This window comes from Prunus avium, chromosome 4 (assembly GCF_965620075.1).
Source record: "Prunus avium chromosome 4, drPruAviu1.hap1.1, whole genome shotgun sequence".
Lineage (NCBI taxonomy): Eukaryota > Viridiplantae > Streptophyta > Magnoliopsida > Rosales > Rosaceae > Prunus > Prunus avium.
The window spans coordinates 28,321,677-28,338,598 of NC_142287.1; the positions used below are offsets into that span (position 1 = coordinate 28,321,677).

The 16,922-nt window shown below is 35.9% G+C and overlaps 2 protein-coding genes across 3 annotated transcripts; both read right to left on the bottom strand.

Annotated features, from left to right (window-relative positions):
- Positions 1-3,311: 3,311 nt before the first annotated feature.
- LOC110769005 (amino acid transporter AVT1I-like) lies at positions 3,312-5,109 on the bottom strand. Its single transcript, XM_021972904.2, has 3 exons — positions 4,984-5,109; positions 4,277-4,884; positions 3,312-3,900 (listed from the first exon to the last, which is right to left on the bottom strand). Exons 1-3 carry the CDS (start codon positions 5,069-5,071, stop codon positions 3,382-3,384), a joined length of 1,215 nt encoding a protein of 404 aa, XP_021828596.1. The 5' UTR covers positions 5,072-5,109; the 3' UTR covers positions 3,312-3,381.
- Positions 5,110-6,250: 1,141 nt separating this feature from the next.
- On the bottom strand, positions 6,251-15,645 carry LOC110769010 (putative LRR receptor-like serine/threonine-protein kinase At1g56140). 2 transcript variants are annotated; one of them, XM_088252631.1, is made up of 24 exons: positions 15,297-15,645; positions 14,569-14,755; positions 14,401-14,472; positions 14,236-14,307; positions 14,052-14,123; positions 13,733-13,804; positions 13,227-13,298; positions 13,045-13,116; positions 12,817-12,888; positions 12,657-12,734; positions 12,460-12,531; positions 12,097-12,168; positions 11,942-12,007; positions 11,225-11,290; positions 10,955-10,999; positions 10,262-10,326; positions 9,391-9,767; positions 9,017-9,212; positions 8,759-8,917; positions 8,188-8,306; positions 7,514-7,724; positions 7,202-7,436; positions 6,925-7,075; positions 6,251-6,840 (listed from the first exon to the last, which is right to left on the bottom strand). In XM_088252631.1, exons 1-24 carry the CDS (start codon positions 15,418-15,420, stop codon positions 6,448-6,450), a joined length of 3,120 nt encoding a protein of 1,039 aa, XP_088108757.1. In that variant the 5' UTR covers positions 15,421-15,645; the 3' UTR covers positions 6,251-6,447. The 2 variants fall into 2 exon arrangements, with proteins under 2 accessions (XP_088108757.1, XP_021828602.2); XM_021972910.2 differs by having other exon boundaries at positions 6,252-6,840; positions 7,202-7,433; positions 15,297-15,644.
- Between the last annotated feature and the right edge of the window lie 1,277 nt (positions 15,646-16,922).

Consider the following 16,922-nt stretch of genomic DNA (forward strand, 5'->3'; position numbering starts at 1 on the left):
TTTTGTTGGCCTTGGCATGTTCTTTATAATTTGTTTGTTGTTCTTGGATTCATTATAAGCTTACTGCGATTGATGATCATTAATTAGTTTGATCCCATTTTAAAATTAACCTCAATACTTTAAAAGAGGCAAAATGCCTCAGCAAACACTTCAAGTTTGATGGCCAGCAAATCAAACAAGTTGAAGCATCACATCTGGTCTTTTTATTTATTGGAACCTACAAGGAGAAATTTATTAAGAAGTAAACAAAGTGGGGATAACTGACCAAACCCAACCAACCCCAAGGATGGGATCAAACCAAACACACAAAATCAAAGAAAGCGAAACATGGAAAAACTCACTAAATCTTTACCAAAAGCGGTAAATCCCACGAAGGTAAGGAGTCCCACCAGTAATAGGCACGATTATCATCACCAAAATTTGCTAACATATATGCGACACAATTACCTTCCCGATAAATATGAGTGCAAACAAAATTCATCTGCACAAGGAAGCCCAAATCTTAATTCATTGCAATGCACTCAAAAATCACCACAGATCCAAGGATGAATATAAGGCTTCCAAATAAGAGCACAACTCAACGGAAACCTTGAGAGAAACCAAACTTTGCCCAAATTGACAAGAAAGTGAATCAATCGGTACTTAACCATTACGTTCTAGTTAGTACCCAATTGAAATATAGATGAATAAGTCCCGAAGGCACCTGCTAAAGCTCCAAATACAATTAGTCCTACAAAGCCTAATAGCTTGTACTTCCAGCTCCTATAGCAAATTCTACAATAGATGAATAAGTCCACAAGACACCTGCTAAAGCTCCAAATACAATTAGTCCTACAATGCCTAATAGCTCGTAGTTCCAGCTCCTATAGCAAGCAGAAAGCTTGCGATAGCACATGCATTGGATAATGAATGAAACCGAAACAGTAAATATTGAGCCGACAATCGCCGTGAGGGTCTCATAGTAGGGGAAGACATAGGCTATCATAGTGGAGATGACCAGTAATGCCATCCGTATAAGCAGTTTAACAGGTCTCCAATTTTTGTAGTCTTCTGAAAGTCCACTTTCAATGGCATCAGCTACTGGGGTTACTATCACAGCGATTGTCCGCTCAATATAGCACCAGCTACTGGGGTTGCAATATGCCACCAGTTGAAATGGCAAGGTGCCCAAGGGCCAAGCCACAAGGATTAATTATGGCCGTTGGGTTTTCTTTTTTCTTTTTTCCTGAATTTTTAGTTTTCTATTTTAAATTTGTTAGAAGTTAACTCTGTTATATGAGGAGTTAAGTGAATGGAAAGGTGTCATGCAATTATATAGGGGACAGAGAGGGGATAGTATGGGGACAGAATGGCTTCTAGCCTAGCCACCATCAATTATTGCTTAATAGGGTTGCTTTTTTCTTTTTCTTTTTGAATACAATCGATATTGGGCAGGGCCGGTCCTGAGTTTGCAAAGGCCTAGGGCGAAATTTTAAAGTGTGCCCTACACGCATTAATCACTAACACTAACACTAGTATACTTTTTTTAGACAGTATTTATTCCATTGGTTTATCAACTGTTTTATCAACTAAGCATTGGTTTTTTTGAGAAAGTATTTATTCCAAGATATTTTTAGACTTTGAGCAATGTCTTTCATATTCCTAAACTCTCATCATTGATCCTTTGTTCCAAAATTTCAAGAATGCAAGTCAAGCCAATATCAAAGAATTTCTTTTAAAACTCTCATCATGGATCCTTTGTTCCCAAATTTCAGATCCATTTCAATATCCTATTCCTAAATTATGGAAAACAATGTGTATTTAATTGTGATTCATCTTACAAGAAAAATCGAAAAAAAGAAAAAAAGGAAATCATCCATGTTATTTTCGCAGAAGAACAATTCCAACAGTAAAGCAAGGTTTCTATTTGAAAAGAAAACCCCAGAATAGTACATCTATTAGTGATTCAAAGGATTTGAATGAATCAATCCAAGAAAACCCCATGATTTAAATGACATAGAAGAGGAATCGATAGAGAAAAAGAGCGATAGGAAAAAAAAAAAGCAAATCACCCATGGTTAAATCGCCCATGGTTATTTTTTGCAGAGGACGAAACTGAAGAGTGAAACATAAATGAACTTAGGAGAGGCTTAGATGAGATGGGATGAGATGAGATGAGAAGAGAAGAAGAGGAAAAACAAGAACAAGAAGAAGAAATTTTTAGAATAGATAACCTGGAGGAGTGGAACACCAGCGCAAAAGGGTTCTTGAGGAGCGGAAGAGATGCGCTTCTTCCAGAACGCGAACACCATTTTGTTCCCTCAAAAATATTAAATCAATTTATAATATATAATATAACACTTATAAAAATAAATAAAAATTGGGCCCCCCTGAATAATGGGCCCAGGGCAGTCGCACTGACTGACCCTGGTCAGGGCCGGGCCTGATATTGGGAAGGGGGAAACCTTTTACCTTGGATGTAAGGGTAAATTCTCTTAATCACTTTAGCTACAAGTTTTTTGCTAGATTCACTTTGTTTTTTAGGAAGAGTTCTCTTTTGCTAGTCTGTATACTTTGGTTTTAGCTTGAACTTTTCCAAGTTTACTTTTGTTCTTGCTGGGATCAGTTAATTCAGCTTGAAAGCAGCCAATCCTAATTGGAGAGTATGGTATTTTCCTTGCTGAATGCTGCATCTGCAATCTACTCAAATCCCAAAAGGAAACTAACCATTTCAGAGTAGTTGAATTAGGAGGAAAAGACAGAGAGAAAGCAATAATGGTAACCATATTCAAGCAATGTGAAATACGTACAGACAAGGTATACAAGTCTCTGTCTGGTCCAGACCAGGGTTTATAGTTCACGTTCTCTCTGTATCTTCCTTGAATTCACCTTAATGATTGCTTGGAGAAGCCATTAATATTTACAGGGTTTTTATGGAAATACCCGTTTAACGCGGTATTTTAGGTGGATGAGATATTTGATGAAAATACACCTTTAAAGTTGGTAACGTTATAAAGTTTTGTCTATGAAGGACCACATTGATTGATTTGAGAATTTTGAAAACTAAAATAAAAACTTTGAAAAAATTCACAGACACTAGTGATAAAAACCCACACTTATAATAAGGTACATAAACAATGCGGTTCAGAAACCAGAAATCAAAGGTACTTTTGAATTGAGATGATGAGAAACTAATTGTATATTCTCGTAAGACAAGAAATCTCATCTTTATCCACCACCCACCAGGTTCACAGTCATCTGATGAGACCATGCTAGATAAATTGCAAGCCCATTATTCATGTAAGCCATTGATGGATTATTGTAGTGTGATATATTATATTTTCAATGCTAAAATGTATAAGTGTGACAATTTCTTGGTGGACTGAAGTTCAATACAATTATTCAATACTCTTGTACAAGTTCTACCATCGATGAGTAAGTCCCTAAGACACCTACTAAAGTTCCAAATGCAATTATTCCTACACTGCCTAATAGCTTGTAGTTCCAGCTCCTATAGCAAGCAGAAAGCTTGAGATAGCACATGCAGGGGAGAATGAAGGAAACCGAAACAGTAAATAGCGAGCCGACAATCGCCATGAGGGTCTCATAGTAGGGGAAAACATAGGCTACCACTGTGGAGCTGACTAGTAATGCCATCCTTATAAGCAGTTTAATAGATCTCCAATTCTTGTAATCTTCTGAAAGTCCACCTTCAATGGCATTAGCTACCGGGGTTACCATCAACGCATATCTTGCGATTGGAATAAGTAGAATGGTGTATATTGCAACTCTTGCACTCACTTCTGTTGTTGGTAGATTCAAAGTGATCTGCGATTCGACACCATCTCCATACATAAGATAGCCCGTGACCGCGGTTAACATGCAAGTGATGGTTATGAGTAGAAAGCTAAAGAACACAACCTGCATATCAATCAACAAAGGATTAGGTTATTAAAAGTAATTGAAGTAAAATGCCTATCATATTATCAAATCTTTATGCGCACAACATTAACATTCGTCTGATAAAAGAACATTACACTATATAGGCCGGTTTTAAAGTACAGTCCTTTTGTTTGGCTCAATGGGGTTTTGTTCCAGTTTTGAAATCAAAGGATGGCTCAAAATCAAACACTCATCGCACTAATCATCAAATGGACTTTGGATTAACTACCGAAACCCCTTCCATGCCCGTAAATTTTGCGAATTCCTTATTATTACATCCATATACATACATAACACATACATATATGTAATCTCTGTTTCATATTGGAAATTATTTTGTCTATATCCTGCATACCTTGCTGAACTGATTTTTATCTTGCGTAGAAACGTATATTGAAGGGATGATTGCATGTCCTGCAAAGCAAAAAATATACAAGCTTACAGCGGTAGGAAGGCCCCCCACATTTAACAAGTCTCCACTGGCATGAAACCCAACACCTCCAAATGCACCAACACACACAATGGAGCCAACAATGATAAGGCAACAGAACACCCCGGTGGCCGAAACATAGGACAATATACTCATCTCAGTGATCAGCATTGTGGGCAAGATGATCAAAGCTGTAACTAACACAAATGACTGTCTACCACAGATTAACAACGACCCGAGCTTGATCCCGAATTTTGGAAATAGCTTATACAAGCTATCACTTTCTAATATTATGAGGCCTACGGCAACCAGGTACAATTCTGTGCTCAAAATAATTAAGACTATGATTCTGGCTGTTTTACCAAAGGCACGCTCAGCAATGTCAAGGTAGCTTGTAATTGATGGATCAGAATCCATGCAATTCTTTAGCAAGATGGCTGTGTAGAAGGTGATAATGGAAATTAGAAACAAGAGCACCAGGCTTAGCCACCCTCCCCTTGAGAGGGCATAAGGAAGTGTTACAAGACCAGCACCTGAAAAATTAATCAAACAAGGGTAAATAAATTGTAATAGTCCTCCAAAATAGAAACACAGTAACATGAGAGTGAAAAAAAATTAAATATACTGCTTACCCAGGAAAGCATTTGTTCCATTAAAGCAAGCTTTCAAGAAGCTGGATCCTTTGCTTTGAGTTAGTGGAGTTCTTAACTCATTTGCCATTGTTTCTTATGTTGGAGAGAGAGAGAGAGAGAGTATCTCAGAGGTCATAACTTCTGAAATTATGAGTATATATATATAGAGCTTCTATTGAGGGATCCCTCAAATATGGTTATTTGAGGGACACCTTTGTAGAGCCCACTCAGCATTGTATTTCATTAATCCAAATGTTCATTTTGTAGATATTCATTCATATATCATCTCTACAAAAAATCACTTGAATCCGATATCATTTGACCACTCAATTGAATTATTGAAATTTTAGTACTTTCCTAAAGCACTGTGTTCATTGATTTTGTAAGACACAATTGGATATCGAAACGGTTTCTGATTTGTCTAATTTTTGCAAGGATGATCTATGAATGTAGATTTTAAAAATAGATGGTTTGGATTGTTGAAAAAATATTTGTAAAGGACCCTAAAGGGCATCAAATTTGAGGAATCCCTCAATAGAATGAGACTGATATATACATGTATATACTTTGGGGGTCCATCCCAATTAATTAACTTCTGAAATGATGATAAATTGATAATGTTGATGCTTATGTATAGCATCAGTAGTGATTAATTTTGGGAATTCTAGGAACATGATCAATAATAAGTTATTTATTGCATTTGTTGGACTAGTTACCCTAGCTTAAATGGCTTATCGCTCTCTACCGAAACTGATCATGATATGCATAAATACAGTGGGCCTTGGATTGTTGTCTCAATGTCAATGTCAATGTCATGTACAGCTGGGTGTCCATGCATATGCATGATGCATCACATTCATATGGAATCTCTGTCTTGTCCAAACCAGGGTTTATTGCCCTTGTCCTGTACTGTGTTTATGGTTCTCTTTGTTTCTTCCTTGATTTCACCTTCAATGATCGCTTGGAAAAAGCCATTATTATTAATAATAAGCCACATAAACAATGCGGTTCAGAAACCAGATATTCCTTCTTCTTTTTTAGGAAATTTGGAGAATTGGCCTTTGCTCTCCCAAAATGCCTTTTTGATTCCTGGAGCTTTCTCCATATCTACCAAAAAGGGATATGCTGGAATTTTGAAGGATGACCTCGTAGGGATCTCTCTGTTGTGAATTTGAAAATGCCTCTTATTCTATTGCTTTTTAGAAGAAAATGCAAAGCTCCAATTTATCTTAGCATAGAAAAGGTTCCAAACATCACAATCAAACTAAGAAAAAGTCCAACCAAAAAACATACAGAATAAGATATAAAGACAATGAATTAAGAATTTTTTTATACATATAATTACATATATGAACAAGAATTAAAAATTATGTGTATATTCATTCCTAACTCTCCCAAGAAAAACAATAAAGAAAAACCTCAATCACTAGAGCTGTACCTCTTTATTCAAGTCCATCAAAATTCTCACCTGCCATTGCTAACAGTACTGTAAATTAAGGGTTGAGTGGCCTTTGCAGGTAATTGACTTGTATCCCCCACCACGGTTGTACTTGCCGACGAGTTGTAAACGCTAGAATCAGTTCCTTTAGTTGACATATCGATAGTCGTACTGTTTATACCACTTATATCATCAAATTTCCAGTCAGTCAAGTAACCAGGCTTTGAAGTTACAGTCGCCACTTCGATATCTCCTGAAAGCATTCCCACCACACGGGACATCGATGGTCGTAGCAATGGTGATGCTTGAGTGCACAAAAATGCTATAGCAATTACTCGTTTTACTTCTTCCTCGTTGAATTCGGATAATCTGGAGTCCACTAGTTCAACTTCACGTTTGGTTTCATGCAAGTACCAAGCCTAAGAAGTAAGACCATGAAAGTGCATTAAGACATGGAGTGAGCTGCATTGGTCCAAAAAGTGTTAGAAGCGACAATTTCTTACCCATTCAAGAAGATAAATCTTTTCTTCATCCAAACTCGGGTCAGAATTTGGCCTACCACTGACAGTTTCTAGGGCCACAACACCGAACGCAAAGACGTCACTCTTCTCTGTAAGGTGTCCACGCATGGCATATTCTGGGGCAAGATACCCACTGCATCATTGACAATAATGAGTACTACTTATCAACATAACATATTTATAAGACAACAGGAAATGAAGAGCTATATTTGAAATCATAAGTAAGGTGACTCTAAATCTTTAAGAGCTAAGAGCTTACATTGTTCCTGCAACCCGGGTACTGATGTGGGTCTTTTTATCATCATAAAGCTTGGCTAAACCAAAATCTGATATTTTGGGGATGAGATTAGAGTCAAGCAGGATATTACTGGCCTTCACATCTCTGTGCACAATTCGAACCCTTGATTCCTCATGAAGATAAGTTAAACCTCTTGCGACGCCCAAGCATATGTCAAAACGTGTTGACCAATCAAGATTCAAACTTCTTTTTCCTGCTTCATACAAGCCATTATTATAAATCTTTATAATCTTTTATATTCTACATGAAACAGTAATAATGTTATTCTCATACCAAATAATGCTTGATCAAGACTGTTGTTCTCTAGATACTCATAAACAAGGAGTCGCTTATCTCCCTCAACGCAGAATCCGTACAAATCCACTAGGTTATTGTGTTGCACGGCAGAGATAGTGGCAATCTCAGTTACAAACTGGTTCTTTCCTTGATGGGATGCTGCAGACAATTGCTTCACAGCAATTACTCTTCCATCATTAAGTGTTCCCTATTTACAAAATTCATTAATGTTTAGAGAAATTAATATATACATATACATGTGTATATATATATGTATTATCAATATCCTTTAGTGAAAATGAAACTTCAGCAGCTAATGAGTTTGATGGTTTGGACAGGCATACACACTTCTACATATAAGGTTAATTTCTTTTACTGGAATTGCAACGGCTGGCATCTTACCAATCACTACACATGGTCTCATTGTGAGAAGTACACTGCTGCCAGTGCGAGCCCATAAAAAGTATGGAGACCATTTTTAACAGGGACATAAGAAGAAAATTTTAGAAAAACGAAATCAGAAACGAGGATGAAAACGTATGATGCTTCAAGAGGCTATGGTTACATCCAGGCATATGTGATAGATGTCACAGTTCTATGCTTGTATCAATTAGTAAATACTGAGGCACTGACATGGGTGCAGCCACATGTCGTTTAGAATAATAACTTACCTTATAGACAGGTCCAAATCCTCCCTCCCCAAGCTTATTAGCTGGATTAAAGTCATTTGTAGCTGACTTCAGTTCCGAAAAGCTGAAAGTGAGTGGCCCGATATCTATCCCAAACAGCTCTGCATATTTAGCATAACAACTGTTATATTTGTGAGCCTGTTTATCCAGAAATCAGTTTGCTTCTTTTTGCATTTTTTTTTTTCAAGTTTGCATCTGCTTTAGTAGCTTGTAGGCTTTACAGCAAGGAACATGTAAAAGTGATTTACTTATAAACACCCATGGATATTTTTTTTATTAATGTTTTTTGGAACATAGGAGGGGCCACCCAAAAATGCAGCTCATTTTTTGTTAAGTATGGGAAGCGCAGATGGCTTGCCCAACGACAATATTGAATCACATTTAGAAACACAAGGGTTTGAGTTTAAATTTTTGAACTGCAAAGTGATAGACAAAGGATGCTCTAATACCAATTGATGCCTAAAGTAGAATATATTTATTCTCTTGCATCAATCATCAGACACCTTTTGATAAGTCAAACTTGCATTGATAAACAATAGAAGTAACAATTTACCTTCATCGTCCATTGTGTTAGGACTTTTTCTTCTTTGGAAAATATAGAAAGCAGCCACAATCAGAATTAAAACTCCAGCACCAACAACGATTCCTACAATCAGCCCAGTCCTATTCTTCTTACTAGTTGGGGGGTTGTTACTGACAGTAGGTATGAAATCTGTAGAAAAGCTCTGTAGTCAACAGCATGGCACCACTTTGGGAAAACATTAGAAGCTAAACTTCCTAAATCATATCTGAAATTTGAACATCATATTACCTGGTGTAGCACTGATGGCTGAAATAACAGGTCCATATGTACCCTGCCCAGGTATGCAGCAAGTCCCCTTTCCAGCCCAAAAGAGATGAATTTCTAGGTAGTTCTCTGAAACCTGAGCCGTGTACTCCTTCTGTACGGCTTGGAAAGATGCACCTGCCTCCTTCCGTATATCAAAATCCTTTAGAAACAGATTGTCCTGAAAACAGAGAGAGGATAGATGAAAACGGGGCGATTAAATTTGTTATACACACTTAAAAGTAATTGCTTTGGTTCAAATGTTTTCTTTGAAACCATGACAATCCCAAGTCATGACCAAATAATTTTAAACTTTATGAACTTAAACAAGGAAAAAGTTTCCTTGAGATGATACATACCTGGATATAAATATCAAATACACGTCTTCCAAGACTTTTCCATGTAGTAGAATCTAGGATAGCTGTTTCTGCAAATTCAAGGGTCACAGTGTAGTTACCATTCTCAAGGCCCAAGCCATAGTATCTAAGTGATGAAGCTGAAAGCCTTGCAGTCTGGAATATCTCAGAATCTAAAGTATTTTTGAATTGGGATGATGAGAAACTTGTATATTGAGGATTTTTGCTCCCAGTGAAATATCCAACATTGCTAACTCCCCATCTGCTTGTGCCAGTCACAAAATATGTAGCTGGACCAAGGGTCTGATTTTCATTCTCATACACAATGCCGTTGGAAGATGTAATCTGAGGACCACCACATTTAATCCCCAAGTTATAATCTGCACAACGATACAAAAGAGGTACATATAATAGTATGTTCAGATTCAGGCAATGAAAGGATAATAGTTTGTACAGGCATACTCATTCTCCATGTAAATCACAAACTTAAAAACAAAATATAAGTTAACAAACGACACTACCCAATGCCGGTCCTACCCGATTGGATCCTCAGAGAGATCTGATTCAGTCCTAATTCTTCTAACATTTTTACATAATTGGGCATTTTTAAGAATCAGATTTCACGGAGCAACACTTCTGGAATGACGAGAAAATTGCCCCAAAAAATAGAACAATGGGACTAAATATAGCGCCCTATGATTTATTTCGCTATTAATTATCTCCATTTTCTTTTCTCATGATGTACACTCCGAGTATATTACTACCGAATAATGTGATCGTTGATTGGTGATACATTTTAGCAAAATTTCATTCTAACACATATCCTGCTTGGAAGGATAACCACAGAAAGAGGCTAAGCTCTGACTATACTTACAGAGTCCAGTGCCACGATTGCAAGGAAAGTTCTGTTGAAGGCAATTCAACCCTGAAGGTAGTGCACTGAAATACATTAAAAAAAAAGAGAAGAAAAAAACACTTAGAATATGTCAATTATTTGTTGGATAACAAGAAATAAACATTCTCTCAGTCCCCCGCCCGTGCAATCCACCCAGGGAAAAAAGACAAAAAGGAATAGTGAAAGAGATAAGAACTAAAATTGTTATTTGAGCACCTAATGACTAATCATAATTAAAATAAAACTACCCTAATAATAAGAAATTATCTTCAAGTGAGAAGACAAATGATTTTCCTTACTCCAGAATTCTAGGTGCTTTCCATGACATGAAGATTCAGTAAATGGGCTACAATATGACATAATTGTCCGCTTTGGTAAAAGTTGCCACCTAACTGTTTTAGGTCCCATTGCATCATTATGTCATTAGATTGACCTTATAGTGTGATAGCAGGATCCTGAGTACAGAACTGACGAGGGATTTGATTCAGGATCCAAGTTAGCAGTGCACCCATTCAGATGAAGCCTGGACTGTGGCGTTACACTAGTAACTTCAACTACCATACTTAAGAATCAAACAATGACACATATACATTCTAAAAGTGACATGCAACTTTCACATCCATTATAAAAAATGTTCAAAACACTAAGTGAGCTGCAGATCCAAAGATTCACCTGCTGTTTGAACTTTCTATGCTGAAGTTGTTGGCCACTAAATTACTGAAAACAAAGTACACCCAAAAAACTCGCAGTGTTAGTTTCAACTAAATTGCCTGCAAAAACAAAATCTGTAGGGCTGTTGTTGAGAATGGCAGACCTAGCAATTGCTATATACGAAGAGTAAACAAAGTTATTAAACTAAAAACCTTTTAACTAAAAGAAAAAAACTATATAATGAATGGAAATAGAAAAAGCCAAGTATATAGTGAAATATCAAGAACATACAGCTGTAACTTTTCTTCGTTGACCCATGAAGGAAAGCTCCCCAGTAGATTATTGTAAGATAAATCTCTGCATGCATATATCATGAGAAAAAACATCAAATACATAGTTCATACAATTAACATAACAATACTGTGATCATTATTTTCATACATATATTGTGATTTATGCTCCATATTAATTTGAATATAAAACCTCAACTTCTCTGTGTTTCCTCATGAACCTAAAAGAGCTTTGCTTTGCAAGAATGGGTAACCATGTCTTGAGGACAAAAAATATGACTGACAGAAAAGACTGCAGGACTAGGAATGGTCTCCAAATCAACTTGCAGGAAGAAAAACTTCAAAACAATTTGAGATTACTAAAATTGTTACAAAGTAGCCTAGGTGAAATGACTCTAGTGGTGAGCAAAATCTGTTCATGACTTATTGTAGCTTATTGCATATAAATCTGTACTTCCGTGAAGTTGTTTGCTTAGTTCTAGGTATTTAGTATAAATCTCCAACTCAAAGTCGACCTTTAGCATCTAGTATCAGGGTTGGAAAAAGAAAAGTTGGCCATTCAAAATCCTTCAAGTTCATGTAGAAGCTGTACAGTTCAGATAAACCCAAAGTAAATGCATTCCATTCATCCACACAGATATGACTTTATCAAATGTAAAGAAAACTCAAATTTAATGCATTACAGTGATGCTCAAAGTAAATAGGCTGATATACTTACATGTTGAGAAGAGACGGATTTTTAGATTCAGGCAGGGTACCATTCAACTTATTGTTTCCAAGAAACCTAATTATGAAGACAGAAATACAAGCCTCAGAACTTTAAGCGTACATTCAGAAGGAGTATAAAAAAATTAAGAGGGAGTGATATATTACAGAATAGAGAGCGAACTCAAGTTAAACAGCGAGCCTGGTATCTGTCCAGTTAAATTGTTGAAGCTCAAATCCCTGGGGGGGAAAAGGAATAACTCAGGTATGTCCATTAAGACAAAAGCAGCTAGTACTAAAAATTCTTATAAAACAAGAACCATCATGTTGATGAACTAAAACTGGTAAAATTGAATACCCTCATGGTAATATTAGTAAACCTCAAATATATTATTCAATTATTTTATAAAAGAGGACAAGGTTGCATTTAGGATATGATCCACGCCAGTACTTCAGAAAAAAAAAGGTTCCATGTTGAGCCCCTTGGGTTTTCCCAACATGTATGCTCACCCATCACCAAAAAACACTTACAGCTGAGACAAACTTTGGTATTCTCCAATGTTGGAAGGAATTGAATCAGAAATATTGTTATTCCTCAGCACTCTGCAGGATATGCAACCAAGTTATCATATTAGATTCAGAAGGAAAACAAACTAGAAAATAGAAGTATGATCTTGTTGTATAAATTTATAATAGATTCAAACGTAAGCAAGAAAGATTTTCCTTACAAAATACTGAGAGACTTCATATCCTTAATAAATCCAAGAGATGAGCTCCCGTTGACATTGGATAAATCACTAATTCGCCTATTGTCATATCAAACATAAGATAGTTAGCTTTATATACTCATAAATAACCAAAAATTGACGAGTAGAACTAGATACTCACAGCTCTGTCAGAGAAGTCAGCTTGGAAAATGTAACTGGTATAGGACCTTCAAAAGAGTTTCCTTGAAGCCTCCTAAGAAATTATTTCGCTAAGAATTAGTGGAATATAGAAGTGATTGATTTTTCTCAAAAAAACATTGAGCTTACAAAATCTAAATAAAGACTTAACCTATTATCATTTAACTGCAACTGCATGGAAATAGAAAAGCACTTATTTAGATTATCTTACAAGACAGAAAGCTTTGACCAATTTCCTATGAAGTCAGGTATCCTGCCAGTCAGTTCAGTGTCCGATGCCCAACTGCAACAAACAAATGAATTCCTCTAATATATACTAAAGTAATAATTTTTCCTATTATTAATAAAAGCCTTTTTATCCGGAGAAAATAAACTTTTTTCTAAAGTTCTTACAGTGTCTCCAAGTTTTGCAGATTAGCAAATGTTGATGGAATTTCGCCACTAACTCCAGAACTATCAAAGTAACTGCGAAGGTAAACAATAATGAAATATCATAAATTTATTCCTACATCTTTTAATAATCACGAGTTAATAGTTGCTAAGCCATCAGTAAAGAACAGATGAATGTGGAAAACTAACAATAGAATATTGTAATAAAGTAACTGAGATATCAAAAGAAATGATATTCCCCAGCTCTAAGTAACGGAGGTATCATATCCATTTTTAAGACGGTTCTATTGGTATACATTCACTTTAACTTGGCAAAATGAATATTTGGGTGCAACTATGTTTTTTCTTTTATAAATGAAGAGGCCCTGTTACATCCAGAGAACCTTGTCTTGGTAGAAAATATTCACGTTGTGCAAAAAAAAATTCAAGTCCTGCTACCATATCCTGAAAAGATTCTTGGAATTTCGCACTGCATACAGAAAAGGAAATGAACAACATATCAAACTTACATCTCTTTTAGTTTTGATACACTCCCTAGCTCAGATGGCAGAGGACCAGAAAAGTTGTTTGCTCCAAAAGCGCTACAAAATTGACAAGTCATCAATCAAAAAATTTCTATGAATATTGTCTTTTAGAGGTTCAGATAAGATAATTAAGATTAAGTACAGGAACCAAGTATAGTACAGCAGGTACATGATTGAATTGAGCAGTACAGAAACTAACACACTTGGATCAGGGGATGACTTCATGTCCAATTTTGTAGGGTAATGGCAGACTGTCTGGCAGGGGAATATTTTCGTATACAGAACACAAAACAAGAAAACTTACAATGATATCAAATCAGTGAGATTTCCGAGTTCCTTCGGTAGCTCGCCTGATAATGCATTAACTCCAAGGCTCCTATTATTTTAAAATCAAAATCGAGATAATAATCATGAACACCAAAAAATTAAAAAGAACAAAGACAAAAATTCGGAATCAGTATTTTCAAATAAAATTCAGATGGGCTCACAAGTATTGCATGCCAGTCAGATTTCCAATGGATGCAGAGAGAGGCCCTGTCAAGTAATTCTGACCCAAATTCCTGCAAGAAAATGGAGGAAACTTTAAAATGACAACTTGGGCATTTAGCAAATTACACAAACTAATCAAAGGCAGAGCAAATTAGAAAGCATACAGATTGAAAAGGAAAGTCAAAGTCCATAGCTCATCTGGGATTACACCAACGACATCCAAGGCATAAACTTTCCTGCAAATGCAGATAAGCAAACAACGAAAGGTGGGATTTTGAAGGCAAAGAAAGTGAAGCTCTTTCAGAATGGCATTGGCGTAAAAAGAAGCTTACAGTTGGGTAATGTGGCAAGTGGAGTTGGCGTCGAAAGAACAGTCGCATTTGATGAAGGGGTTGTAATCGTTGTTGTTGAAGTCGGTGGAGTCTGTGGCTGCTCCACTGCAAGGGTCGCCGGTGGTGTTCCATTGCCGCTGATTCGCCGAAATCTTCCATTGCGCAAAGATTGAGTTTAAAGCTCTCACTGCACCTCCAATTACAATGAGTATTCATGACTTTCAAATTAACAAAATAACAGGACAGGCATTTTCTTTGTTCTGATCACAAAAAATGGACACCAAAAAACAAAAAGAAAACAAGGAAGCAGGCCCAAAGCACTTTTTTTTTTCTTTGATACGGAAACAAAAATTACAAAACATAGCACATTTTTTCCCTCAGAAAATCATATAGTTTTGTGTAATTAACAATTAAATCCTACAAGTCTAAAAGGACTTTTTTTTAAGTAGCCAAATTTTGGACAACTCTTGACCAAAAAAGAAAACGTGCCATAACAACTCCTGACCAAAAAAAAAAAAACTTGCCATAACAACTACTTCTTGTTTGTCTGAAAAAAAAGAAGTAAACTCGTTCTCGCACGAATTTCACATCGAATATAATTATAATTTATACAACCACTATATACTTGTCATGATGAAGAGCTAGCTAGCGTGAGAGAAATTAACTGAGGTCTTGTTAAAAGAGATAAAAAGCTTATGATTAAGAGAGAAGTGAGAGAATAAAGGGACCTTCAGATGGATCAGTGGTGGCTTGAGCTTCTGCTATGCCAAAGATGCAGCAGAAAGCAGCAACATACAAGAAAAATACGACCAAAGCTGATGAGGAGGAGGAGGAGCCGTAGGTTCCTGACATGAATTATTTGATGATCTTCCTTTCCTTTGTAACAATAATATTTTTATTGCTGAAACCGATCAGCCATATGGAAACTGAGAGATGAGATTATAAATAGAGGTTGTAACGTCGTGTTTAGTCTCCATTCAAATCCAGCCGCGCTCAATTTGAGAAAAGTCTCACACACCCAATAATAATATTTGTCAAGGAACTTGTTTTGGATCAACTTTGGTTATAGATTGTGTCGTTGTGTACTCACCATCATGTATATAATAATATCCATATCATCGATCTTCATCGTATTTATCAATAAAAACTATCATCGGTAACTAGGGTATAATATTTTTTTCAAATTGAGGTATAAAGTTAATTAAAGTTAATCTACGTACACAAGTATGAGAACTTTCTTATGGTGGCTAATCTCTTTTATTTATTTATATAATAGCCAACATCATCATCATGGGACCAAAATCTTGAAAACCAAATTTGACAAAATGGCAATGGTAGCTCTACCTGATTAAAAAAGAAATGATCAAAACGGTGTGTTTCACGCTTGATATACTTGTTCAACCCTGCCTATTATATATATCTAGAGTTCACATTTGGATTCTATAGATTAGACTTTCGTATCATATGCCAAGAAACATCGTTATCAATAAGGGCATGCATGTTTAAATGTACGTACGTAATTAAGATTAAGACCATATAATTTTCTATTAAATTATTATTAAGCTACAAGTTGTTGGCCAATTCATCTCAACCTTAGATAATATTAATTAACAGTAGATGTTGATTTGAATAACATATAGTTTATGTCGTACATATAATATGTGATTGAGTTGTCAATTTATTTTTGGTTTCGTTTGCTTCAATGAAGGAAAGGCATAAAAATAATTGGTAAATATCCTAAAATTATGAAGTATTTACCAATTGTGAGTTCGACAAATTTGAAAGAATTAAATAAAGTAAGTTGCACAAGTAGAAGGGTATGTCATCCCATTAATTTGTACACGTATAGTATATGTACATACTTAATATCTAGATAATATATAACTTGAAGATGACTACTTTTGACAATTAACATGATTAAAAATCATGCAATCACACAAATGGTTTTGTGAGCATTCACATTGGTGTTTGCATTCATTCGAGTAGTACATGTGTCTTTGTTTGGATGGTGATGCATAAAATATTCATATAACCGTCGAGCGGGTTACTACAGTGATTGTGGTCCTCTATCATCCTCCCTACTTGGCACTCAGGATCAAAATTCCAGAGTTTCTTTTCTCTCAATATAACCATTTTTTTTTCTTTCATAAAACCATCTCAAAGGGGGTTTAAAAATAATCAAAGACAAAATATGTGCAATCTTCGTTTATTTTGGGTAATATCTGATCAAGAACCATTTATCTGATTTAGCCCATGTGTTGGGATGTCATGTGTCTAATCTAGTATGCATTTACTGACGCCATACTCGATCGTTACTTAATTAAGTTATAAGTTTCTCTTTGATTTGACCTTAT

Bases quoted from the DNA above. Each gene is read 5' to 3' on its own strand.
- LOC110769005 (XM_021972904.2), bottom strand. From the start codon at position 5,071: ATGGCAAATGAGTTAAGAACTCCACTAACTCAAAGCAAAGGATCCAGC. The intron at 4,885-4,983 runs GTAAGCAGTATA...TTAATTTTTCAG, and splicing joins TGGAACAAATGCTTTCCTGG to GTGCTGGTCTTGTAACACTT. The intron at 3,901-4,276 runs GTATGCAGGATA...ATTGATATGCAG, and splicing joins ATAAAAATCAGTTCAGCAAG to GTTGTGTTCTTTAGCTTTCT.
- LOC110769010 (XM_088252631.1), bottom strand. From the start codon at position 15,420: ATGTCAGGAACCTACGGCTCCTCCTCCTCCTCATCAGCTTTGGTCGTA. The intron at 14,756-15,296 runs GTCCCTTTATTC...TTGGAGGTGCAG, and splicing joins CACCACTGATCCATCTGAAG to TGAGAGCTTTAAACTCAATC. The intron at 8,307-8,758 runs GTAAATTGTTAC...CTAAATATGCAG, and splicing joins TAACACAATGGACGATGAAG to AGCTGTTTGGGATAGATATC.